The 27,789-nt window shown below is 42.2% G+C and overlaps 1 protein-coding gene across 11 annotated transcripts in view; it reads right to left on the bottom strand.

Annotated features, from left to right (window-relative positions):
• TNRC6C (trinucleotide repeat containing adaptor 6C) overlaps positions 1-27,789 on the bottom strand; it is a 154,216-nt gene that overhangs the window by 21,632 nt on the left and 104,795 nt on the right. For 5 of the 11 annotated variants that reach the window (XM_053570534.1, XM_053570524.1, XM_053570528.1 and 2 more), the window contains exons 6-13: positions 19,098-19,313; positions 16,540-16,706; positions 15,237-15,317; positions 12,936-12,993; positions 10,394-10,536; positions 8,037-8,210; positions 5,352-5,498; positions 2,759-2,878 (exon numbers count right to left, since the gene is read on the bottom strand). In XM_053570534.1, coding sequence (XP_053426509.1) covers positions 2,759-2,878; positions 5,352-5,498; positions 8,037-8,210; positions 10,394-10,536; positions 12,936-12,993; positions 15,237-15,317; positions 16,540-16,706; positions 19,098-19,313 — 1,106 coding nt within the window. The remainder of the gene's footprint in view (positions 1-2,758; positions 2,879-5,351; positions 5,499-8,036; positions 8,211-10,393; positions 10,537-12,935; positions 12,994-15,236; positions 15,318-16,539; positions 16,707-19,097; positions 19,314-27,789) is intronic. The other 6 variants (XM_053570526.1, XM_053570530.1, XM_053570527.1 and 3 more) reach the window with 3 other exon arrangements.

Raw genomic sequence — 27,789 nt, 5'->3', positions numbered from 1 at the left:
CCTGAAAATAAGACCTAGTGCATCTTTGGAAGCACACCTTAAAATAAGACACTGTCTTATTTTCGGGGAAACAGGGTATAACCCAAGATTTTCTTTTTTTTTTTTTTTTTTGAGACAGAATCTCACTTTGTCACCTGGTAGAGTCCCATGGTGTGACAGCTCACAGCAACCTCAAACTCTTCAGCTCAAGTGATCTTCTTACTTTAGCCTCCCAAGTAGCTGGGACTGCAGGTGCCCACCCCAATGCCCAGCTATTTTTTAGAGATAGGGTCATGGTCTTGCTCAGGCTGTTCTTGAACTCACAAGCTCAAGCAATTTACCTGCCTCAGCCTCACAGATTGCTAGGATTATAGGCGTGAACTACCAGGCCAGGCTTCTTTCTTTTTTTTTGATCCACTAGTCAACAGAAGAGAAACAGATTTTCTTGATAGTCCTCAAGACTGAAAGATTTGCAGCATTTCTCAACCTGTGGGTCGTGACCCCTTTGGACTGTATTAAAGGTATGCAGCATTAGGAAGGTTGAGAACCACTGTTCTAGCACATTAGTATGGTATTCAGCTCTGTGTAACGTCAGAACACAGCAACACCTGCAATATCTTTAAGGGTCAGCAAGTGGGGTCCCTCCACAGCAACAGTTCTAAGCTACTGTGTGCCTACTCTCACAGCTGCCTCCTTCCCTTCCTGAGGTCAGTGGTCTCGAGCCATTGCTGACTGCACAGGTGCACCACCCAGCCACAGTGAGAGCTCACCACCACACCACTGGGTAAACACCTCTCTTTTGATGGCTACAGAAATGGTTTCTGAGGGTTAAGCCACAGTCCGGACTTGACATCCAGCGCTCTCTGTTCTTCTATTAAAGTGAGGACACACAGAATGTGTCTCCAGGATACGTCCTTCCATTTTCCCATCCTCCCCTGTTGCTTACAGAAAAAACAGATGCAAAACTTGTTGGGTCCATGTCTAAAAAATGGCAAAGTGGGAGGATTCTCTTAGGAGCAAAGGTTTTATGGCAATGACTCTGCCTACTGGACTCCCACCACTTTCGGGTTCCTTCATGATTCCTGGTCATTCTAAATAAATCAGGTGCCCACACATTAAAACATGGACTAATATATTTGATCATTTAGTGTCTATAAATTCAGTATGCATCTGGGATATTGACATGATATTTTATGGTAAAGTCAAGTAAGTGTGTTTGAAAATGAAAACATGTAAGATATATTAAGTTAAGGCTGGGCATGGTGGCTCACACCTGTAATCCTAGCACTCTGGGAGGCCAAGGTGGGTGGATTGCCTGAGCTCACAGATTTGAGACCAGCCTGAGCCAGAATGAGACCTCGTTTCTAAAAATAGTCTGGCATTGTGGCAGGCACCTGTAGTCCCAGCTACTCGGGAGGCTGAGGCAAAAAAAAAAAAAAAAAAAAAAAAATATATATATATATATATATACACACACACATATAAATTAGAGATTACACTACATATATATATATATATATAAAATTATTATTTTGAGACAGAGTCTCACTTTGTCACCCTCAGTAGAGTGCCGTGGTGTCACATAGCTCACAGCAACCTCAAACTCTTGGGCTTCAGCGATTCTCTTGCCTCAGCCTCCCAAGCAGCTGGGACTACAAGAGTCTGCCAGAACACCTGGCTATTTTTTTGTTGCAGTTGTCATTGTTGTTTAGCAGGCCTGGGCCGGGCTTGAACCCGCCAGTCTCGGTGTATGTGGCTGGCGCCCTAAACACTGAGCTATGGGCGCTGCCAAAAGATATATTAAGTGAGAAAACTTTCAAGCATTATTAGGACGTATCACCTGGCCTAAAGAAACTTATGGCCTTCCTCATCCTTACGTGTGGCCTTTTGACCGAATCCAAATTTTATAGAACAAATCCTTTACTTAAAAGGGATGCTGCAGAGCAAGATGAAGCTTTTCTTGCTCTTTGATGCTTCAAAAAGAAAGATCTTGAAATCAGAAGGCCACAGCTTCCTCACCTCTGCAAGAAGCAATTTTTCTCCTGTGCTTCTACAATGGTATTTGTGTATACTACACTTGGAAGAACTGAGAAACAATTACTCAAATGACTTTTTGTGTTCTGTGGTTCAGAGGAGCAACTCCGCCTGACAGCACAAATGAAAAGCCATGTCTATTCTATTCAGGAAGCTGAGGTAGGCGGATTACTTAAGTCCAGGAGTTATATACCAGATGGGGAAACAGAGTGACATCCTGCTTCTATTAAAAAAAAAAAAAAAAAAGATGGCGGCGCCTGTGGCTCAGTGAGTAGGGCGCCGGCCCCATATGCCAAGGGTGGCGGGTTCGGACCCAGCCCCGGCCAAACTGCAACAGAAAAATAGCCGGGCGTTGTGGCGGGCGCCTGTAGTCCCAGCTGCTCGGGAGGCTGAGGCAAGAGAATCGCGTAAGCCCAAGAGTTAGAGGTTGCTGTGAGCTGTGTGACGCCACGGCACTCTACCCGAGGGCGGTACAGTGAGACTCTGTCTCTACAAAAAAAAAAAAAAGAAAAGACATGCCTAGTTATAAGATCTAATAGACCTTCTCAACATAAAGAGGCCAAAAAATTTACAACATTAGTCAAAAACACTCGTAAGTGAAAAACTTCACGAAAGTCTCAATGACATACCCTGATGTGAAACAGCACTCTGGTTACACTTGCATCAGTGTGTGTTGGTGCTGGCTACACCAATGTCAAGAGAATACGCACCCTTTACTCTGAACTTGGACAATCTGTTCACTTACCAGCTGCAGCTGATAGAGCTGGTTCAACATCGTCATATGCTGAGGATTAATTGGCGAGGTTAATAGTGCAGGGTTGAGACCAATGTTTTTTGCTGCAAACTGCAAAAGCTGTGCTTGAACCTGTTTAACATAAAATATACTATTAGCCACCGTGTCTCTATATGAAAATACTTACTTGTCCGCGTAATTTTTCTTTTCTTTTTCTTTTTTGAGACAGAGCTTCAAGCCATCACCCTGGGTAGAGTGCTGTGGCGTAACAGCTCACAGAAACTTCCAACTCTTGGGCTTAAGCGATTCTCTTACCTCAGCCTCCCCAGCTGCTGGGACTACAGGCGCCCGCCACAACGCCCGGCCATTTTTTGGTTGTAGTTGTCATTGCTGTTTGGCGGGCCCGGGCTGGATTCGAACCCGCCAGCTCTGGTGTATGTGGCTGGTGCCTTAGGTACTTGAGCTACAGGCGCTGAGCCTGTGTAGTTTTTCAATATTTAAAACTGATTACATGACAACTGTATTTGTTTTCAAAAACCTTTGAAGTATTTATGAATATTTTAACATTAGTAGTTAACGTGAAGAATAAGAAAGAAAGGAAGAAAAGAAGCAAGCAATGAAAGTTGGTCTTCAAAGAGGTTTTTCCTCCAAGTATTTTAGTTATAAATTAATTTTCTAAGGTTTTGGGTCATTCCTGTTAGCAATTAATTTCATATTCTGCCAAAATGAAAATACCCCAGGCTCTCCTGGCCCGGCCCGGCCTGCTTTAAGGTCTGAAGACCGTAAGATGAGCTCAGGGAAGCAGTCTCATCACAGGTGGCAGACGCGTGTTTCCCACACAGGCTGCCTGGACCAGGCCCTGTGGGAGCTGCCACCCCACCAGGGGTTCCAGTAAGCCCTTCTCAAATGCATGTGCTCGGGAACTTGCCATGTACTACCATGGGGGCAGACATTGCCCCCAGCCTCCCTGTGGTTCTCTGCCAGACCGGACCTGTCACTCACCTCCCACTGAGTGCATCTCTTCAACTGAATTCACTGCTCTCAATCAGTCAGGACCTGGCACTGGCTATTTCGATGTTTTCCAAAGCGTTGATGTGTACCTTTACAGTGCAGGGATGTAAGATGGTCTTAGGGAGAACATGGTTGGGCATTTTTTAGTTTAATAGTTATCTAATGTATATTAGAAAAATGTTGATTTTTCTATTTATGGGAGATACATAAAGTTTCCTTAAATTTAAAAATAAATTTAAATTAAAAAAGCAAGTCAACTGAAGGGAAAAAATGTGATAGTACAGGTAATATAAAAATATGGAAAAAAACAGTGAGATGGTAGGAAGATGACTGACATTTGGGACATGGTGGTTTACATGGCTCGGGGAGACTGCTAGTTGCTCCTTTTGCCACCACCTCTTGGACTGGGTATGGCCATGGCACTATGTTCGGGCAGTGGGATCTGACTGGAAGTGGTCTGTCCAACTTCCAGGCCACCTGCACAAAGGTGCTGCCTAGACATCCCCCCCAGGCCCAGAGCTGCTCCTTTCTGCACCTTTATGTGAGAGAGAGATGAACACCTAGCGTGTTTCAACGGTTGTTTTTTTTGTGAGGCCTGATTGTTATAGCAGCTTACCTTGCACCCTAACTAATGCATTTGACTAATTTTAACTGTGATTTTACCAGGCTCTACCCATTTCAACTCTGTGCACAAACCTGGCTTCAAACAATTCTCTGGTGAAAGTTGCTCCAGTGAACACCTGATGTGTCCGTGTGCTCGTGCTGCTTCTTACCACCTGCTATGGTCTGCGCATGTGCCCCTCCCAGATTCCCATGTGCAAACCTAACCCCCAAGCTGGTGCTATTAAGAGGTGGGGGCTTTGGGAGGAAGTGATTAGGCGACCTCATGGATGGGATTAGAGCCCTTATAAGAGAGGCCCAAGGAAGCTTGTCCGCCCCTGTGAGGACCCATCTGAGCCATCAGCTGTTAGCAACAGGCCTGCAGGCACTCCATCTTCTAGAACTGTCAGCAATAAATCCAGGCTGTTTCTAAATTACCCAGTCTGAGGTATTTTATTATACCAGCCTGCATGGACTAAGGCAGCATATTCCCATAAACTAACCTGAAACTTCACCTGAATTTTACAATCAGAAGACTGATGGATGAGCACGTTTTCTTTTGAAATAGGCTGAAAATAAGGTGCTTTAGAAATCTCAGATACCTTCCTGGTAATAGAGATCTCTTAGGCAAGAAAGTAGGTTTATTTTTCTCCGACAGAAGAATGCCAGACCGTAGTGGGCACTTCAAACAGCTTTTGCTTTCTTGGTAGTGTGTTGGGCACATCTTTTCCCTTTTCACTATTGCTTCTGACCAGGTGAATGCCTATCACCTGTCTGGGTGGCTTGAGGCCCTCCATGGAACAAGCTCTGAAAATGTTTCCTGGAGCAGGAGAATCAGTTTACTATTGCTTTGTAAGCGAACACTGCTTTACAGGTTAAAATAGATGCATGTTAATTTGGTTCTCACTTTAAAACAGTGACTTCAATGTGATGAAAGACCCCACCCAACACCTCTGCCTCTCCTTGCTTAGTGGGGCCTGGATGTAGGTCTGACCTGAGGGGATAGAAACTGAGGCACTTGAGCACGGAGACTGGGCTGGGAGGAATTAAGAGGCTGCACTGGTGGCTGTGGCGGCGGCTGCATGGTCCTGGCTTGCGCTGCTCCACTATTGCCAAACACACTCAGATTGCCACTCGGTATCTGCAGGAGATAGAATCAGACTCATGACCAAGGAAGGTGCTAGATAACGCTTTGGAGGTAGGGTGCAATGATTCATTTTCTTAAAAGTGAATGCAAAATTATCAAGTTATACTCAAGAAAATTTTTTTTTTTTTGTAGAGACAGAGTCTCACTCTATGGCCCTTGGTAGAGTGCTGTGGCCTCACACATCTCACAGCAACCTCCAACTCCGGGGCTTAAGCGATTCTCTTGCCTCAGCCTCCCGAGTAGCTGGGACTATAGGCGCCCGCCACAACACCCAGCTATTTTTTGGTTGCAGTTTGGCCGGGGCTGGGTTTGAACCCGCCGCCCTCGGTATATGGGGCTGGCGCCTTACCGACTGAGCCACAGGCGCCGCCCTTGTTTTGTTTTTTTGAGATAAGAGTCCTGCCCTGTTGCCCAGACTGTTGTGCATGGTGTGATCATAGATCACTGTAGCCTCAAATTTCTGGGGTCAACTGATTCTCCTATCTCAGCCTCCCGAGTAGTTAGAAATATAGATATGCACCACTCCTGGAACTTTTAAAATTTTTTGTAGAGACAAGGTCTCTCTATATTGCTCAGGCTGGTCTCAAACTCCTGGCCTCAAGCAATCTTCTAGCCTGGGCCTCCCAAAGGGCTGAGATTATAGGTGTGAGCCACTGTACCTGACCCTCAAGGCAACTTTAATGAGTGTTGTGTATATTGGTTACAGATGACGAAAAATCAGCCCATGAAGCTTGCCTATGCTTTTAAATTACAGAAGCCACATAGTGCCAGTTTTAAAGTGTCCCTGGGCCAGGCGCAGTGGCTCACGCCTGTGGGAGGCTGAGGCGGGTGGACTGCCTGAGCTCACAGGTTTGAGACCAACCTAAGCTAGAGTGAGACTTCGTCTCTAAAAAATAGCCAGGCTTTGTGGCAGGCACCGGTAGTCCCAGTTATTTGGGAGGCCGAGGCAAAAGGATCACTTGAGTCCAAGAGTTTGAGTTTGCTGTAAGCTATGACACCATAGCACTCTACTGAGGGCAACAAAGTGAGACTCTATCTCCAAAAAAGAAAAAGAAAAAAAAAGTGTCCCTAAATAAGGTCATACAATTCAAAGACACTATAATACTACAGTGTTTTAAACAATAGCAACTTGAATATAGCTATTTGAATAATATGCATTTCCAAAGGGACATGTGGTTATCTTTGGTAAGAGTGAAAGAGTAATACTGGGTGGGCATTACTAACCTCAGGATAGCAAAATTTTCAGATAGGAAATATAGCTATTATGTCATCTAACCTTGAAACAGAATTCAGGTAGTTAAGTTTGTGATAAATACAATAAATATATTTTAGATATATTTTCCACTTTATGAAATGAGTTACCTAACAAATGAATGAAGATAACCTACGACCTCTCTTAGGAAGAGCTGTGTGCAAGGCGCTGAGCAGACGCCCTGCTGCCCACCTGCTCCCAGTCCCTGTGCCCTCTGTGCTGTGGACCGGCAGCTGGCAGAACAACTGAGGTACAGATTTCCCACCATGTCAATCACTGGGATCATGGCAACTCAGGGCTGCTGGTGGACAGTGACACTGGGACACAGACGAATGTGGGGTCTGTTCCACTGCCCCAAATACCACAGTGCCTGCTAGGAGAGAAGTCTCTAAGGCATGTGTGTGTCAACCTCATCCCTAAGAAAATCAGTGAGAGGAGTGTTGCATAGATGGGAAAGCATTATTTGCATATCATTCCACATTAGGGGATCTACAAGAGAGAAGTGAGATGAAGGAGCAAACAAAACTTTTCTCAGGTCCTTCTTTTCTTTTCCTTTTGCGACAGAGTCTTGCTCTGTCACTCAGGCTGGAGTGCAGTGGCTCCATCACAGCTCACAACAATGTCAAACTCATGGGCTCAGGTGATCCTCCTGCCTCAGCCTCTTTAGTAGCTGGGACTACAGGTACATGCCACCAGACCTGGTTAATTTAAAAAACAACAACAACAAAACGGTGACAGGTGCCTGTAATCTCAGCTGCTCAGGAGGCTGAGGCAAGAGGATCATTTCCATCTAGGAGTTTGCCGTTACAGTGAGCTATGATGGTGCCACTGCACTCCAGCCTGGGTGACAGAGTGAGATCCAACTAGAAAAACAAAGAAAGTATTTAATATTTTGATTTTCAGGAGAAAGAAGATGGGCACTACCAGATGTCTGAGTGGATCCGGCAATGGAAGACTACTCTGCAATATATTACCATTTCAACTCGCAGTGAGTTGGTACCAAGAGTGCTGAGAACTAAATGTTTCAGTTCAATGTAAAAACAAATATCACTGTGAAGCATTTTCTACTTCGTGGTGAAATTTCAAACTTGTTATCCCACTCTCCACTCCACAAATCCCCTAAAGTCAGGGACATCCTTATAGTATTTCAGCTACCTTTACACTTCGCTTCTATTTTAAAAGAGTTATTAACTAACGATAAGAAAGTTTATGTCTTAAACACATTTTTTAAAAGGCAGGCGAAACAAAGACCACATTCTATTCTCTTCCAACAGCCTTACCTGTCTAGAAGAATTCAAGTTTTGCATGCCCAGCCCTGAGGCAATCCCACCCAGGGCCTGATTGGGGAGTGCACTGTTTGAAAGGGGGAGCTTCAGGCTTGGGGAAGGCAAAAACGGTGAAGTCGTGGGCTCTTCCACGAGGCCGCCATCCTGATTAGAGAAAGAAAGGGTGAGCTGTGTGCAGTGTCCATCAGCGACAAAGCACCAAACAGTTTCCCAAGGAAATAGAAAAAAGGTATGGATGAAAAGAATTCAAAGATCAAAAAAGTGTGGATAAAAAGGGAATGGAGAACATGGGCAAAAGAAAGAGTGGAAAAAGAAAAGAGAAATAGGATTAAGATGCTGTTTCCACTTAAAAAATTATTTTACAAACACATGTTAGCTGCTAAACCCTCACACACTATCGGCCCTGCCTTGGATAGGAGTAGGAAGAAAAGGACAAAAACACTGGCAAAAGTCTTATCTAGAAACACTTTACAACCATTTTCAAATAAACAGATTCTGAGAAGTTATTACCAAGGTGCTAGGTATACATTAGGTTGAATTCTGTTGGCATTCAGCTGTTTCTGAACTATAAACATAGCAGTTTATATGGTTTAACCTAATAATAGAGTAATTTATAAAACAGAAATCTTTTTATTTTTTACACTTCTTGAGGTCACACTATGCACCAGAACTTTTGCAAACTTATCTAATGACATCACAAGCCTGTGGTATTATCCCATATTTTAGAGGTAAGAAAATAGTCCAGAGTCCCACACTTAGGGTTGCCAGATTTAGCAATTAAAAATACAGGATGCTGAGTTACAACTGGAATTTCAGATGAACAAATACTTTTTTTTGGGACAGAGCCTCAAGCTGTCACCCTGAGTAGAGTGCCGTGGCATCACAGCTCACAACAAACTCAAACTTCTGGGCTCAAGCGATTCTCCTGCCTCTGCCTCCCAGGTAGTGGGACTACAGGTGCCTGCCACAATGCCTGGCTATTTTTTGGTTGCAGCCGTCATTGTTGTTTGGCAGGCCCGGGCTGGATTTGAACCCGCCAGCTCAGGTGTATGTGGCTGGTGCCTTAGCTGCTTGAGCCACAGGCACCAAGCCGAACAAATACTTTTTAATATAAATATATTCCCCAAATTATTTTTTGTTTGTCTGAAATTTCAATTTCCTGGGGCAGCCTATAGCCTGCCCCCACTGAAGAGAGGCGGGAGTGTTCTGGAGCGCAGTGGTGGTGGAGGCCTCAGTTTGGGAGCCGATGTGAAGTCCCTAATGACATTGAGACTCACCAGTGAGCCTGTCACTCTTTTTTTTAAACCTGTCTTTGCTTCAATTTTATATTCGAAGTTCAACATTCAGATTGAATTTAAAGTGATACCTTTTCCCCTCTTTTTGTAGATGCACCAATCTGGAGCATGATGTTTATAGACACAGTACTCAGGACTGAGCTGTACCTGGACCTGTCAGACAGGCAGGGATTCCTGTGGGCGCCAGTTGGGGGCAGGAAGGCGGCCATCGGCAAGGCCCAGACAGGCACAGGTGCAAAAGCTCCACCATGTCTTTATTTAATTTTTATTTTTTACACTTCCTACTTCATGGAATAATTCCTTTTCTTTTTCGTATTTTTTTTTTTAGTCGCCCTTAGAATGCCATGGTGTCATAGCTCACAGCAACCTCAAACTCTTTGGTTCAAGGGATTCTCTTGTCTCAGCCTCTGGAGTAGCTGGTACCATAGGCACGTGCCACAATGCCCAGTTATTTTTAGAGATAGGGTCTTGCTCTTGCTCACACTGGTCTCGAACTTGTGAGCTTAGGCAATCCACCCACCTTGGCCTTCCAGAGTGTTAGGATTACAGGCCTGAGCCACGGCGCCTGGCCCTTCCTTTTTTTTTTTTTTTTAATAGAGAAGAGGTCTTGCTATATTGTCCAGGCTTGTCTAGAACTTCTGAGCTCAAGTGATCCTCCCACTTTGGCCTCCCAAAACACTAAGATTACAGGTGTGTCACTATGCCCAGGCCTCACCACTTCTAATCACTTTTTCTGAAATTAAACATGTAACACATCATTTCCAAATGGAAAAACTCTGTTAAGATGAGATAATAACATAGAAATCTGATGACCCTTGTCTATTGGACAAATTGAAACAGATATCCAGTCAATTTCAGTCTTTTTCACGCCTAGTAACATTGTACGAAATCCAACCATTTCCGTCTTTTGAGTTAAACGTTCAAATTTATCAGAAAAAATGAACAAAAGTCACTTAAGTATTATAGCCCAGCAAGTTATTAATCTGGTTTACAGGACACAGTTAAAATGAAAAACACTTGTTAAAAAGGCAAACAAAGAGTCACCTAGATTGATACCTTGTCAAGAAAGGTGGGACGGTCCATGGAAGACTCTTTGGAGATGGGTGGGCGGCAGCCGAGGGGCTTGGTGACCATGCCGTTGTAGTCAGTCACTCCCAGGCCACGCTTGTCCACGTCCACCTTCTTTTCCAGCAGAGCGCCTGGAGCACAACAAAAAAAGCCATGCTGAAGGCATACCGCCAGCCTGCATCAGTCAGGAGCGCTGAGCACAAGACAGGCTCCAGCCAAAGCCTCAGGGAGGGACAAGGACCTCCCCCTACCCCCTAGTAAACAGTGGGGCCAAGGGGACAGCAAGAGCACTTGGCTTCCCTATAGAAGAGCCCCGACAGCTGGCACCTCTTCTGCTCTCACACGCCTGTGGTCTGGCCTTGCCTGCCCTCCGTCCCTCTCCACTCCAGACCACCAGTGTCCCTTTCTTAGAGGGTTTCCCCTGATTACCGTGTCTGTACTCAGAGTCCCTGTTACTGCAAGTGCTCCAGAGGCAACACTGTGCAACACAGACAGCTTCTGTCCTGTGACAAGTATCTATTTAGCCTACCTTTCTTTTTTTTTTTTTTGGAGATAGAGTGTCACTATGTCGCCCTTGGTAGAGTGCCATTGGGTCACAGCTCACAGCAACCTCCTCCTCTTGCCTCAGCCTTCCAAGTAGCTGGGACTACAGGCGCCCACCACAATGCCCGGCTATTTTGTTGTTGTTGCAGTTGTCATTGTTGTTTAGCAGGCCCAGGCCAGGTTTGAACCCACCAGCCTCAGTGTATGTGGCTGGCGCCGTAACCACCGCACTACGGACATCGAGCCTGTTTAGCCCACTTCAACTGTGTACTATTTCACAGTTGAAGAAGTTGAAACTCATGTCTTCCAGCTCCCTCTGATTTCCTGCCTTGGCAGTGTGTACCTTGCACGTGATTATACAGTTTACCCTCATTATCCACGGATTCCGTACTTGTAAATTCATCTATTTGCTAAATATTTTTCTTTTTTTTTTTTTGGTATAGACAGAGTCTCACTTTACTGCCCTTGGTAGAGTGCCATGATGTCACACAGCTCACAGCAACCTCCAACTCCTGGGCTTAGGTGATTCCCTTGCCTTAGCCTCCCGAGTAGCTGGGACTGTAAGCATCCGCCACAACGCCCAGTTATTTTTTTGTTGCAGTTTGGCCGGGGCCAGGTTTGAACCCACCACCCTCAGCATATGGGGCTGGCGCCCTGCCCACTGAGCCATAGGCGCCACCCTATTTGCTAAAATTGATACGTAACCCCCAATCAGTAATTGTGGCACTTTTGTGGACAAGGGCAGATAGTCAAAAAATGTGAATCCTGTTCTCAGCTCAGGTCTTGTTTCAGATCTCACAGTGTAAAGAATCTTTCTAGTGATTTATTTAGTGCTACATTTTTTCTATTTTTCTGCTTCTTGGTCATTTCATTGTTTAAAATGGTCCCCCAGCACAGTGCTTAAGTGTTGAGCATTTCTAAGCCCAAGAAGGCTGTGAGGTGCTTTGTTAGACAAGTTTTGTTGAGGCATGAGTGAATGGCTTCTGCCTTGAGTTTCATGTTAGTGAATCAATGATACATTATATCCAGAAAAAGAAAGCCAGAAATTCACTGACCCATATGTGAGGCTGCTCAGAAAGTGCTAGAATAACATCTGTAGCATGGGATAAAGATACAGAAAAGAGGCAAAATTTGTGAATTCATGGGATGATGACCAATAGAAAAAAGTCCTGAGTCTGAAAGCTAAAGAAATTTATGGCCACATTATCCAGGGTCAGAACAATCTTAGACCCTTCTTGGGTAATGGATTAATGTAAGAAGCATGGCATATGATTGATTTTTGAGAAATATATATTACATAAGGTGTCCTGAAACAGAAACACACATAAAACAGGGTTACACAGTGACTGACTCACAAGAATGTTGTGGCCAGAGGCTCATGGACACCAACCCCTCTACCTCCCCTAGGAGCACTGGTTCAGTGCTCGCAACAACTTCACAGAACAGAACTACCAAGAATAACAAGAATCAACTATATTGAAATATAAATACTTAACGTCATTATTATTTTTAAAGCAGCCCTGGAATTAGGGATGCTTGTCCCTTGACAGTAAATCTTATCTCTCAACAAGAGTAAGTGCTCAGCCAGCAAGGCGAAGCTTCTGCTGAGCCCTCCACGAGCCCACCGGGGACTGGGCATGAAGAGTACGTTCACCTCAGTATCAAATGAAGTCTGTGTGTGCGGTCCCAGTGTCCTTCAAAATGGGTGGAAAAAAATTCATCTATTTGTTGAAGTACTAGGAAAAAAAAATAGAAAAAAAGCAAACATGCTCCAAATATGGCCCTGTCCATTTGTCTCCAAAGCCTGCTAGTCCCAAGAGACTCCCTGCGATTACCGCAGTCAAATGGGTGCTTCTTCACGGAGGCCAGTGCATAAACAACCTGTCACCCATGACTAGCATGAAAGCCTTCTAGAAAGGAAGGCTCCACAAATGGGCAGCAGGTATCTCCAAAGAAGGTGCACTCTGTAAGTGTGCTCCTGACTTACTCATGGCCTGGTCGAGATTCATGTTGCTGCTCTTCAAGGCCTCTTCAGCTGGCTCTCTCTGTAGGACAGTAGAGGAAACAGGTTAACCACTGCTCACTTAGCAAAAAAATGGCTAGTATTAGGTTTTGGAACTGGAAATACTCTTCTCCATTATTAGAGATAAATGACTGTTAAATACATGTAAAAAATACTTATAATAAGAAAACATACAGACTTGCTTTTTAAAGAACTTGTATTTAGTACTTTAGAAAGGAAATGTAGGGTATCAGTAAAACTTTATAAATCCTCCTAACCATCACTTTCTGTACAAAATGGAACAGCACTGAAGCAGCAAAGATGCGCTCTAAGCCAAGGTGGCAGGCCACAGCCCTGACACACACGGACAGGGAGGTCAGGGCAGGCTCCTATCCTAGAGAGTCACATCTCCATCTGCCTCTCTCCAGTGCCAGCAACTGTGTTTAAAGCACTGACAGAGTACAGAGCATTATTTGTATGTATTTCCGACTGAGATAGGGTTGTACTCTTTTTTTTTTTTTTTTTGTAGAGACAGAGTCTCACTTTATGGCCCTCGGTAGAGTGCCGTGGCCTCACACAGCTCACAGCAACCTCCAACTCCTGGGCTTAAGCGATTCTCTTGCTCAGCCTCCCGAGTAGCTGGGACTACAGGCGCCCGCCACAACGCCTGGCTATTTTTTGGTTGCAGTTTGGCCGGGGCCGGGTTTGAACCCGCCACCCTCAGTATATGGGGCCTTACCGACTGAGCCACAGGCGCCGCTCTATTTGTATGTATTTCCTTATTTATTTAATGCTAGACTCTAGTCATCTTCCCTCCTCAGCCTCCTGAGTAGCTGGGACTACTGGTGGGTTTTACCATGCCCAGCTAATTTAAGTTTTTTGATCCCAGCTGGTCTTGAACTGGCCTCAAGCAGTCCTTTTGTCTTGGCCTCCCAAAGTGTTGGGATTACAGGCGGCAGGCACTACTCACAGCCAGAGCTCCCTTTTCTACTTCATGAACTCTAGGCTTCATCATCAACAACCAAACAAAACCAAAGAGATTCACTTTGATAATTATCCCCATATGTGAACAGACTAACATCAGTGGATAACCAGAGCCACTAGGGTGTTGTGGTAACTGTGATAGTATAGATCAGGGCTCCCCGAAGCCTCTGTCACCCTCCCGCCATCTCAACACAGGCAGTGCCCTGCCCAGCACAGAGGGCCTGTACCCAGAGGAAGGACAGAGTTCCTCTTCTGTGTGGAGACAGCTCTGAAATCACTCCTATAGGGGCATTCACAGTAGTTGAAAGATGAATACTCACTTGAGTAACAATTTGGAAGGAAGACATCTGAAGGGACCACGTGGCAAATATGGGTGACATCCCTCACCATCTGAACTCCTGTCATCTGATCTCGGGGACCTGAATATATTGTGGTACATTTTTCTTTCCTTTTTTTTTTCTTTGAGACAGAGTCTTTGTCACCCTTGGCAGACACACACTTTGGCACTTGCACACGATGATACAGTTTACCCTCATTATCCATGGATTCTGTACTTGTAAATTCATCTATTTGCTAAAAAATTCTTTTTTCTTTTTTGGTAGAGACAGAGTTTCACTTTATCACCCTCGGTAGAGTGCCGTGACGTCACACAGCTCACAGCAACCTCCAACTCCAGGGCTTAGGCGATTCCCTTGCCTCAACCTCCCGAGTAGCTGGGACTACAGGCACCCACCACAACGTCTGGCTATTTTATGTTGCAGTTTGGCCGGGGCTGGGTTTGAACCCGCCACCCTTGGTATATGGGGCCGGTGCCCTAACCACTGAGCCACAGGCGCCGCCTGCATTGTGGTACATTTTCAAGGGATACCCTGAGATCTGAATTCTCCCAACACATGATCAGAAACTCAGGAAATAAACAGGTTTGGTTAAGATACTTTTTTTGGATACGAAGCTTCAGTACTTTATGCCAAGTTTTCTCTTGGGATCTTTGTCAATCTACCGCATGAATTCACTTTTAATTATAAGTTAAAAGAAAATATAAAACTATAATTAAATCAAAAATTAAAAATCTCATAGCTCTTTTACTCTAGGAAAATGCTCTCACACCTTTCTCAACAGAAATGTGGATTTTTGCTGTAGTTCAAAGCAATGATCTCTAACCCAAATTGCCCAGGAAAAGGGGATTTAGAAGTCAGATGTCAATAATTGCATCCCTCAAACAGTCTTCCTGCCTCGTCACACAGAACAGACAAGGAGAGGAAACAATCAGGGCAGGTAGCAGTAAGGTAAGATGCCAGTCACCGGGAAGCCCATGTCTGTGAGCTGCTTCATCAGCCGGCTCATGATCCAGGCCTCGTCCTGCTTGCCAGATGTCTTCACGCCCTGGAACAAAGTGCAGGGAAAGGGGAAGTCCATGAGTGACATTCTGATGCATTTCTTCTAGAAATGGAAGACAGCTTAAATTCACGGTGATTTAAAAGTCACTGACTCTTTCTGTATTAGTGTTATATTCCAGAAGTCTCTCAGGGTGTTTCTGGTTAATACCATGAAAAGCATCAGGGTGCATTTGCAGGCTGGTGTCTGTGTATAATTTATGGACTCAAACAAAGCATAATAATGATTTCTCTTTCCTAGAGATTTAATTTAGTTCATCAAAAATACATTTTACTTCCATTATCAAAACATAAGAAGTGCTCCCTTGAACATAGCCTTGTGTTAAATTTGCTAAAAGAGACATAGTTTTTGCCCTTTTATAAGCTTTAATCTAAAAAATATTTAAGATGCAAGGGGTTTGATTCCAATGAATGAAGAGGCAACAAGAAGAAAGGAAAAAAATCCTTGTTAATTTTACTGACTATCCATTCCTTACAGCCCGTAGGGTAGAGCAGAGGAGTACGTAGGAAGCTGCAGCGAGGGAGAAGATGAAGAGGACAGGGCAGCAGGCAGGACACAGTGGCTGCTGGGTAACTTTCTTCTGTGTCTACAACTGCAAAGGCTCTAGTGACACATTAGCACAATATAAAAAAAATTCCCTCTGAAAATATTCTTCACAGGGCTTTTCAGCCTGACCCTGCTATAACCACGTAACGGAAGGCATGGTGGTTTCTGAACAGGCTTTCTTTCCTCACGGAGGCAGCTTATTCACTGGCTATTTTGATAACTTGAGATTAGCCAAGATTATATTATATTTTGATTTATCCATTTGCAATTTTTGGTCCCATCACTAATTGGATTATTTGCCAGCCCAGGTGCAGAAAGACTTTTTATTTGATCCCTGTAATCACTTTTCCTCCTTATGAACAGAGAGCACTGATTCTAGTTTTTGGGTTCTGCTTTTAATTGAATGCTTTTTTTTAACCTAATTTTTTTTTAAACAGTAATACATTCACATAATTAAAAAGCATAAAAAAAAATGTAACAAGAGCCTTCTTCCCAGGCTACCTCATTTGCTTAGTGCCTGCTCTTTCCAAAGAGGAAAGCACTCCTAGCAGTGGTCCACAGACGACTTAAGAGAAGCTAAGGTCTATCTACTCACCATTGGAAATATGACCTTTAAATTGATTTTTGTTTTAGGGTTTATTTTCTTTAAGTTTGTTGTTCACACCTTTTGAAGTCCTTTTTTGGGGGCATTGCCCCAGGAGCTGCAGGAAGAGGAGCTTTCTTGGGAAGCAGCATTATTCCACACGTCCCCTTCGTCATCCTCCCACTGGCTGGTACTGAGGTTCATTTCATCCCCACCACTGCCCCAGCCTTCTTGCATAGATTTTGAAGCTAGAAGAGAACCAACATGAACTTATCAAATTCTCCATGCCTCCTTCACTATAATATATAATTTAGGGAAGGTGGGACAAAATGGGTGTATTGCAACCTACCTTTTTTTTAGTTCATTTTCCCAGATTTAAAATTGAATTTCTCCCACTAGATATGTAATGTCTATAAACGTATGTGTACATATACATAGAGTTTTCCTTTAAACCCCAGCTATTTGTAGTCTACGCTGTTCTAAATTTACTAACCAACATGCTAAAAATAGAGCCTGGGGGCTACAGGAGAAGGTGGCAACCCAACATGGTATGAAAAGGCTACTAACATGAAGATTCCTGAAAACTGTCATTGTCTTCTGGGTGCTTCTCAACACTGCTTGACCCAAACCTGTGAGCATTACCTGGCAGACGCCAGTGTTTCTCAAGCTGGCCCATCCGTGACTGTCAGCTGGCAGCATGCACAGCATAGCAGGGCTGAGCTCGGGCCCAGCAATCTGTGTGTGTGTGTTTTTTTCCTCTTTCTTTTTTTTTTGAGACAGAGTCTCATTTTCCTGCCCTCGGTAGAGTGCTGTGGCGTCACAGCTCACAGCAACCTCCAGCTCTTGGGCTTAGGTGATTCTCTTACCTCAGCCTCCTGAGTAGCTGGGACTACAGGTGCCTGCCACAACACCTGGCTAGCAATCTGTGTTTTTAACAAGATCCCAGCAAACATTCATTAACTAGCAAGACAGAGGTCTTAGGCAGATGGAGCTATAAATCAACTACTGATTTCCAATCTCAAGATGTTATTTTTTTCTTCTCTTAAGGTACAAAGTGATTTTTGGTGTCAAAATTACCCCAAATTTTCATTACTTAAGGCCAAAGACTGGGTTATAGCATAGCTAGCTAGGGTCTTTCAGATGGTAAGATAGGGCAGGCATATAACTGAGCCTCTAGTTCAGACTCTAAAATGCATGTGAATCTAAATACTCAGTAGTTAGTTCCCTTATTCTTTAATTTCCAATAAGAAGTAATACAAGTGCAATCAATACTTCCAGTAGAATGGCAGATACATGTAACATACTATCCATTATTAGCAAAATAACAAAATACAACACTATATAAGTTGCATTTTAAGATCTAGGATATTGGGGTGGCGCCTGTGGCTTAGTCGGTAGGGCGCCGGCCCCATATACCGAGGGTGGCGGGTTCAAACCCGGCCCCGGCTGAACTGCAACCAAAAAATAGCTGGGCGTTGTGGCGGGCACCTGTAGTCCCAGCTACTTGGGAGGCTGAGGCAAGAGAATCGCTGAAGCCCAGGAGTTGGAGGTTGCTATGAGCTGTGTGATGCCATAGCACTCTACAGAGGGCCATAAAGTGAGACTCTGTCTCTACAAAAAAAAAAAAAAAAAAGATCTAGGATATCTAATGATACCCAGAGAAAAGATACAGCTTGTGCAGTCATGTGAACAATTAAAGTTTTCTTTCTTTTTTTTTTTTTTGAAACAGAGTCTCAAGCTGTCACCCTGGGTAGAATGCCATGGTGTCACAGCTCAAAGCAACCTCAGACTCTTGGGCTGATTCTCTTGCCTCAGCCTCCCAAGTAGCTGGGACTACAAGTGCCAGCCACAAAGCCTGGCCATTTTTGGTTGTAGTTGTCAGTGCTGTTTGGCAGGCCTGGGCTAGATTCGAACCCGCCAGCTCCAGTGCATGTGGCTGGTACCCTTAGCTACTGAGCCACAGGCACCGAGCCAACAATTAAAAGTTATTATCAGACTTAAATCACAGTCTTACATCACGTTACTGTTATAAATATCACATTGTAAAACACCCTCATGTTACAAGAATTACACTTAGTAAACATAATCTGGACATTTATAAGAATATATGTATATATGTTATTTGTATGTTTGTTACATGTTAAGAAAATGCGAGGAAAAATGAACAATTTTTTTCTTTTTTCAAGTTTAAGCATAGAGTACCCAAAATGAAATTGCTGTGAGGTAATACATGTTTTAAAAAACTAATCTCGAAGAAAAAAATGACATGGTTTATCCATCTTGCTCAAATAGCAAGTTCAAATTGGTTAATGTGGCAGGTATATGGACACTGGTGAAGCATGGATATTACTAGCAGCAGCAAATATATGTATATGCTAGGTTGCTTTAATTCTTTATTTGTGTTGCTTTAAAAAGGAGGGCACAGACTTCTGCTAAAAGCTCCTTTGTGTTCACGAATCAGACATGACAAATACTTCTTTACAGTCTTGGTTTCAGGTTAGTTTTAAAGTGCAAGGGTATGAGAAAAGTATCCTAAGAATTTAGTTTTTAAGATCCAGTGAAAAGTATCCCTCTACATAAAATTCTTGGAGAGCCAATTCTAAATCGTCAGATCAGTGCAAGCAGAACACCAGGCTCACCTGGTTTGCACAGGGCCGGGGCAGCAGCAGGTGCACCTGCTCTTCCGAATGGCACAGTGGGTTCTGCAGGGCGATCTCCCCATCCGCTGCCACTGCTGGGTGGCTTCCCCCATGCTGCTGTGCCATTGTCAACCAGGGTAGAAGGGGAGGATGGCTCTCCCCAAGAGTTTTCAGCCTTTGAGTGAACATTAGGCATTTCTCCCCAGCCTGATGAAACTGAAAAGGGTACCAAGGGGCATAGCATATAATAAGAATAAAACAGAGAGAAAGTAAACATGTAATTCATTTTTCAATTTCAAAATAGTTTTCAAATAATCTATTTTGGGATGGCCTTTAACAGAAAGCTAAATGTATATAATTATTAAATCTGATCATATTTGTTTACCTTATTAAAGCTGCAATTTTCTTACTCTTGACCTCTGCCCATTTGAAATTTTAAAAGTCCATTAAACACTGAAGACTACTCAGGTCAGTTTTTGCAACATAATAGGATTTAAAAGAATAGCTTGAAACTATGTTTGAGAAGCTAGCTTGCTTGTTTTTGGCATTGAATGCAATGACCTAAAAGAAATTGTATGTTACATTACTCTCTTGTAAGAGCAATTGACAAGTTGCAAATATACACTGAAAAATTATTCTTGCTTATCTTTTGACCACGATAGACATAGTTTAATTTATCTGGGCATAGAAACGAGAAGACGGCAGTAAACACACAAAGGTAAAGTGATACTAGAGAATGCAGGCAGCTCCCACAGTACAACCCATGAGTGTTGTCTGAAGCGTTTGTCTCAGAAGAATGAACAGTGTTGAGGAATCATGACCAGCACCCATAGTTCCAACAGGCACAGTGACCGCAAGGCCTTGTTGAAAATTCTTCACTGCTTTGCCTAGTCCTGTTGTGACAGCATCCTTAGGGACTGACCCCGACAGAAACTAAATAAGGACTGACAATGAGTGTGGAGGGTGTGCACTACAGGTAAGCCTTGAGCACAGGTGCAAACTGCACGTCCACTTAGAGGTGAATTTTCTTCCACCTCAGCCCTCTGAGATGCCGCCTCCTGAGTCTACTGCGAGGGTGAAACAGTGATGAGGACTGTTATTATGATCCACTTCCATCTAACAATTATTAAGCATACAATTGTTATGATCTTCTTTTTTATTATTACTATTGTTTTTTTTTTTTTTTTTGGAGACCAGAGTCTCACTATGTTGTCCTTGGTAGAATGCCGTGCCGTCACAGCTCACAGCAACCTCAAATTCTTGGGCTCAAGTGATCCTCTTGCCTCAGCCTCCCAAGTAGCTGGGACTACAGGCACCCGCCATAACACCCGGCTATTTTTTTGTTGCAGTTGATTAGCTGGCCTGGGCCAGGTTTGAACCTGCCACCCTCAGTGTATGTCACAGGTGCCGAGCCATCTTATGATTTTCTTAATACCTTTTTTTCTTTAGCTTACTTTATTGTATGACAATTAAGTTCACAGAAAAAGTGCTTCCTACCTTACTGCTGAATATCACTATGGCCACCTTTGAAGTATTTCCCTTGGGAAGTTGTGCTTTGATGTTAGTCCCTAGTCCACTCTACAGAGCAATTTTGGAACTCTTCCTGCAATGGCCATCAAAGCTGGCACTGTATTACCCTCGATGACTTCAATGTTATCAAAATGTCTTCCTTTTAATATTCCCTTTATTTTTGGGTAAAGAAAAAAGTCATTGGGGGCCAGATCAGGTGAGTAGGGAGGGGGCTCCAATACAGTTATTTGTTTACTGGCTAAAAACTCCCTCACAGACAGTGCTGCATGAGCTGGTGCACTGTTGTGATGCAAGAGCCAGGAGTTGTTGGCCAAGATTTTCAGTTAAGATTTTCCTATTTTCTCTATTGACGTTTACTTGGTCTGCTATCCCTCTCATAGTCAGCTGACAATTTTGATGAAAATTAATTTTTGCAATGTTTTATCAGTTCTACTCATTACCGGTTGTCCTGACCCCTCTTCACCAGTGAAGCTTTCTCTCTCCTCAGAAAAGCATTTAATCCATTTGTACACTGGTGTTTTCTTCATGACATTATCCCCATAAACTTGGACTAACATGTCCCTGATTTTACTTCCATTCTTACGAAGTTTAACATGAAATTTACAAATGTTTGTTCACTGCTCTATCTAATTCAAGCTCTGACATTTTTACAATGGGATGGCACACAAAAACAAGCAACAATAATGAATGCCGCTCAGCAAGATATCCCCACACGTTGACATGAACACAGGTGTGAGACATCAATACACCAAGGTTATGAAACCAAACTGTTTATACAGTGCTGCTAATGTAAGTGCACAGTGGCAAGTTCACAAACTTAACTGTCAGATCTCACATAACATATAAAATATGTGTTAGTCTACTGTATGTTTAGTTAAATTTCAGGAGAGTCAAAAGTTACACTCAGATTTTCACTTGTGTTGGGAGTCAACACCCAAAACCCAAGGGTCAACTGAATTATCTATAGACAAGAATGTGGTATAAGACCAGGCGACATTTCAAACTCCTAGATAAAAGAGCCCACATGGAGACTCCTGAGAGAGTTCTTCAGTTCTTTCCCCCTTCCAGAAGCTCTGGGTGCTTTTCTGCATTCCTTTCTAACTTCTAATGAAAGTCCTAGCTTACAAAAAAAAAAAAAAAAAAGACCAGGCAACAAGAATCTGTCCAAGTGTTTTATATTTCAGTATAAAAATATTTTATATTAAATATATAAACTTTACTTTTCAAAACCAATTCAAATTCTAAAAATTTTGCTTCTGCTATAAGCTCACTTTGCACTGTTGACAATTAGACTGATAGCTGTGTCATGTGTAATTTGCATACAGATGCATTTTATCAGAGAAATATAAATATTTTAGGTGTTAACTGAAGTAGAGAAAGCATTGCTGTGTCATGTGTAATTTGCATACAGATGCATTTTATCAGAGAAATATAAATATTTTAGGTGTTAACTGAAGTAGAGAAAGCATTTCTGCTTATAACTTCAGAAAGCTATGGCATAAAATGCAAATAGTTAACTGCAAATTTTAAATTACTTGGTCTCAACATGGTTATTACAAAATCAATTATAAATCTATTAAAATAATTTTCTGGCTAAAAACCACCATGGAAACAGTTCCTTTCCTACTCTTCATTCTAATAAGATGCAGTAATATTAACAGCAAAAGGACACACAGCATATAAATTATTATTATTATTTTTGAGACAGAGTCTCACTTTCTTGCCCTTATTAAAGTGCTGTGGCGTCACAGCTCACAGCAAGCTCAAACTCTTGAATCAACAGATTCAAACAGTTCCTATCGATTAAGCGATTTTCTGTGCGTTCCATCACAGCTCACAACAACCTCAAACTCGCGAATCAATAGATTCAAAACAGTTCCTATCGCTTAAGTGATTCTCTTGCCTCAGCCTCCCAACTAGGTGGGACTACAGGTGTCCGCCACAAACCACTGTGCTACGAGTGCCAAACCATAAATTATTATTATTTTTTAAGACAGAGTCTCATTTTGTTACCCTGGGTAGGGTGCCGTGGTGTCAGCCTAGCTCACAGCAACCTCAAACTCCTGGGCTCAAATGATCCTCCTGCCTCAACCTCCCAAGCAGCTGGGATTATAGGCATGCACCACAATGCCCGGCTAATTTTTCCATTTTTAGTAGAGATGAGGTCTTACTCTTGCTCAGGCTGGTCTTAAACTCTTGACTTCAAGGAATCCTCCCACTGTGCTTGGATGAGCCACTGTGCCTTGGCCAATAAATTATTTTAAAATAAGCACTCTATGCTGAGCAATATATTATGCAAATTGTTACCAGTAACAGGACATTAGCCCTAATTGATCACTGCTAGCCAATGCCGACTATATTACCTTTAATTACACAGAAAACAACAATATATAGAGAAAAACAGTTTTACAAATTGAAGGGACAAAATTGAATCAGGAAAATTAACACAGATGCTAACAATCATGAATGTTTTAGGAAGCTAAAATAACTTAGGCGTTGCTAAAGATCAATTAACTATAAAAATACTGACTTACTGTAGGTAACGAACACCTATAATTTGTCATCTCTATTCCATCTCTTTGAAAGGCAAATGCACTATAAGTTACTTAAGTAAAAGTTAAGAATAAATATTAAAACTATGGGAAGTACAATTAATTGATTTTTATAAAGAGTTTTAAATCTGCCTAAAAGCAGAAATGTAGCAAAGTATGCTTCAAAATCTTAGAAATAAATGGAAAAACACTATTTACTCAAAATTCAAAAGAACAACATTTCCAATACCCTGAACCCCATAAAAGCATCAATGTACAAAGTTATGATTTAATAAAAAGTAATTAATTAATAAAAAAATTCCACCATTAGATACATTAGATGACTTTACAGGAAAATTCATTGTCAGGGTGAGCTGAAATAAGCAAATTCACCCATTGCGGGTAGCGCCTGTGGCTCAAAGGAGTAGGGTGCTGGCGCCATATGCTGCAGGTGGTAGGTTCAAACCTGGCCCCGGCCAAAAACTGCCCCCCCCCCCAAAAAAAAAAAATTCATCGCCTCTGGAACAACAGAAAACATCTACCCTTTCCTGTGTTCAGCCTTTTAAACACTTGTACATGTAGTGAACTGCGATGCTTCCCTCAACTATTTTTTTCTCCAGCTAAATAACCCCAATGTCTTCAAGCATTCCTTATGTTATGACATAGTTTTCTAGACGAAGTAACCATTTGATCACCATCTTATATACATACTCTAGTCCATTAACAATCCTTTGAAGTGGAGATGACAGATCCATGCCATACAGTTTTAAAAATGTGTTAGCAAAAATGTAATTTAAATTTTAGAATTTGGCTTACTTTCTTCAAGCACAAATGTGTTTTGTTTTATAATATTACCACTAAGAAGCATGTATTTTGTAAGGATTTATTCAAAGGCTTATGCCCAGTGTCCCAGCTCAATATGTTAATTTAAAATTACTAATAGAAAATATTCTTAATTCTGAAAAAACATAGGTTTAATAAAACAATAGATTCAAAACAGTTCCTATGCACACACACAACCCCCACCCCCAACAATATTTTCATTTTAAGTTGACCTCTGACAAGACTATCTTTACCTACAATGCCAAACTAACACAACCACCTAGATATGTGCACCATCTAGAAAAGCTGCTGAAAACTAACAGGCTAGAGATCCTGTTGATGCTAAGCCAAGTATTTTCAGTAGGTAGAAAGTGACTTTAAATACATTGTATCAAAATAAATATACTCTGCATGTTCAGTGTTCACTGCTAGGTGAATCTGGCATCCTTTGTTAATAATTTACAGGGATTCTTTTAAAGTTGAGCTTGATGAAGCAAAACAAATTTCTCTCTTACAACACTGATATTAAAATTTAAAAAATGGTCCTTCATTACTACAATTTTTGGCAAAATATTTTTATACTGTGGGGTTCTGGAGTCATTGTCTCCCTTCCTCTTCTTCAACTGAACCAATATAGAGTTAAGAATAATAAAATAGTAATAATCACCATCGTCAAATGCCACCAGGATATGCAGCTTTCATTCGATTTAAAAATACACATTCTTCATCTTTTTATCAGAACAAAGGGCCTAAGTACTGTGCACTCAGAAGACTGGTAATGACTGCAGATAAAGGTAATGACAGATAAAAAGGCCGAGAAATAGATGATCTTTCCCTCCCTAGTGGTTCCCATCTTGAGCTCTACAGTTAAAGCAGGAGAGGATACTCTTTCTTTTGGAAAAGAAGAAACCAATTCTAGCTTGTTCCATGGATGCCGCATACGTATTGTATACAGTATGTGTACACGTACTTAGAGGTGAGAGATGGGGTCTCGCTCTGTTACTTAGGCTGGTCCTGAACTTGTGGTCTTGAGCAGTCCTCCCACCTCAGCTTCCTAAATTGTTGGGATTACAGATCTAAGCTGGGGCTGCTTACATAGTTTTATAAGTACGACAGGCAGTCCTTTTTGGGAAGAAAGGTTTAGTTAAAAAGTGGCCTACTATAAGTGACAAAGTAATGAAGGACTAAAAATTCAATTGATGAAGCATTTCTTGAGTGCTTACTATCTGCCTGGCATTTTTAGGCACTGGCTTAAATATAAATGAGTTTTTACTCATACTGATGGCCTTTAAACTTAATATAAATTTATTATAATGTTTGGTTGGCTACTGGCTTTTAGAGGGACACAGCAGAATTGGTAGCTGCAGCAATAATAAATCTTTCATACTTGAAATTGAGATGAGTATTTACATAGTGAAATTTCATACAGAAGAGTGTGCTCTTTGTGCAGGAGGACAGAATCGGATGGCAAAGAGTCCTACTTTCCCAAATGCCTTATGCTGTGGGCATTTGACTGATTCAGAGGACTCTGTTTACAGATAAGGGTCCTTTTGAGGGGTTGACCAAGGTCCTCAAGCTGCACAGCAACTTCTCTCAGAAGAGCTTCTCTGCCTGCCTCATCAGATCATCACAGAGAGCAGACATCACAAAAGGAAAATCTTGAGTTTTTATTTCAGTGCCTTAATAACAGATTTTAAACGTGGCCTTTCTCATTGGGTATCTGGGGAGGCACATTATATTTTCAACTGTCTTAGTCATTTATTTGTTTTGAGTTGAAGGTCCCTAAAGCTAAAGCCTTTGTGTGTGGGGTTCACACATTTCATACGATGGATCTACATCGACAAGCATTTCCTCCAACTTCTGCAGTGGACTCCTGATTCTCTTGTCCTCTCTTACTCAGTTCCAGCCCCAATGACCAGCCCCTTACAACACAGGAAAGCAAAAGCAACCCAACCTAACCCAAACCCAAGAAAAATCCCATATCTACAGAAAGCACAGATCATTCAGATTAGTCTTCTTTAAATAATTATTGCATAGTGCTTAAAATATAGAATTATTTCTAGCTGGAGAGGTCAATGGGATCTATTTCTGAAGTTACGGTGTGAAAACAGCTCACCCCCTAATGGCGTCTTGCTGATTCATTCTATTTGCAGGTGACTTATTTTTGCTATCACTTTTATACCAAAGCATGATAAAGAAACTTTGTCGGAAAGGGAAAGGGAGTCTGGAAGGAAGGACAATGTTCTCTAGCTTCTGCTATTGATGAAAATTAAGAGAAACAGTACACGTTTTACCTCCCGAGGTAGCAGCTTTCCAAATCTAGTATTTTCCAGGTTTTACTTTAGCAAATGTGAGATACACCTCTTCCATGACTGACTCAAACAATCTCTGCATTTATAATATTTTATAATATTTTTGCCAGAAAACTAAGTTTTAAAGCAAATATCACTACATTAAGTTCCCAAAGCAAATATCACTACATTAAGTTCCCAAAGCAAATATCACTACATTAAGTTCCCATTAAAGTAAAGTTTGCCTCTGGCTAAAGCCTTTGCCAGCCTGCCCAAGCCAACGACCGGGTCACCAGAAGCACAGCTGAGGAACCTGCTAGAGCAAAGGACTGAGACTAGGCAGCAAAATGGACACAAAAATGGTACAGAGTAAGACCAACATTAGCAGTGTACTTTCTTCTGCTTTTCTCATTGGCACATGATATTTTATTTCCATCCACTGTTGGAAGACAGGTGAGATTCCATAACCCCACTATGTCGCTGCTTTAGCTTCGATCCAGTCTATAATGGCCTTCACATCTGACTGTAAATTAATTTGATGGCAATTTTCCTCCCCTACAGTAATCTCTTTCAAATTATCTACAGGTTTGGTGAGACCTGAGTCAGGAATGAAAGAAACCATCTCTGAAGTTCTCCCTCATTCTCAGTCTTAGATTCAGAACCAACTGTGAGGATCTGTTGCTTACTACACAGTTTTGCTAATTAACGTTCAATGTTCTCCTGTGTGTTTGAAAAATGGTTTTTCAGTGTCCGAGAGTCTTTATTTCTAAGTGTAGCAGGTGATCAGGATGCAAAGTATTTTTAGGATCTACTTTCATTCTGTTAGAAACGAAAGTGCTATGTTTGCACTTTCACCTACATCCCCACTTGGTGCTGAAGTAACAGATTGGTTCCATGTCGACTTAATAGTTTCTTACAGGCAGCAAAGCACAAGGTAGTGGGTTCTGCAAGTCTAGCTGGTCTGGCAGAGGGAGCAATCAGGCCACGTTATAAGCAGGAGGTGCTGTGCCACGCAGGAGGTGTAGGTGACTGGAGAGCCCGTGCCAAACCAAGTCTCAGCAGTCCATCTCAGGCGGTCTATAATCTCGAATAAAAGGACAGGGACAGAGATACTGCTGTGATTACTGCCGCTGTCCTATCTTCCGAACAGGTTTGAACCAGGTCCAAACAATCTAGTTTAGGAAGCTATACTGTACTTCTTAAAATGATATCTCTTCCTCAGGCTCACAGAAAACTAATTAATATCAACACAATGGGATCAGGACAAAAATGATTGAACTGGGAGATTCACTTCTACAAAACTGGACACATAAAAAAAATACACAACTGAGAAACCACATTTTATAGGATAGAAAGAGACCAATACACTCAAGTTGTAATGAGCAACAGTTTAAAAACAACTTAAAACCTAAGCTTTGACATAAGAAATTATGTAACATCAGCATAGGTCAATACTGAAATTGCAGAATACCCATTAAACACTAACTTTATAAACAGCAGAAAGCTGATCTATCAGCC

Source organism: Nycticebus coucang, chromosome 18 (genome assembly GCF_027406575.1).
Source record: "Nycticebus coucang isolate mNycCou1 chromosome 18, mNycCou1.pri, whole genome shotgun sequence".
NCBI classification, from domain to species: Eukaryota; Metazoa; Chordata; class Mammalia; order Primates; family Lorisidae; genus Nycticebus; species Nycticebus coucang.
This window is presented reverse-complemented; position numbering and strand designations above follow the sequence as displayed.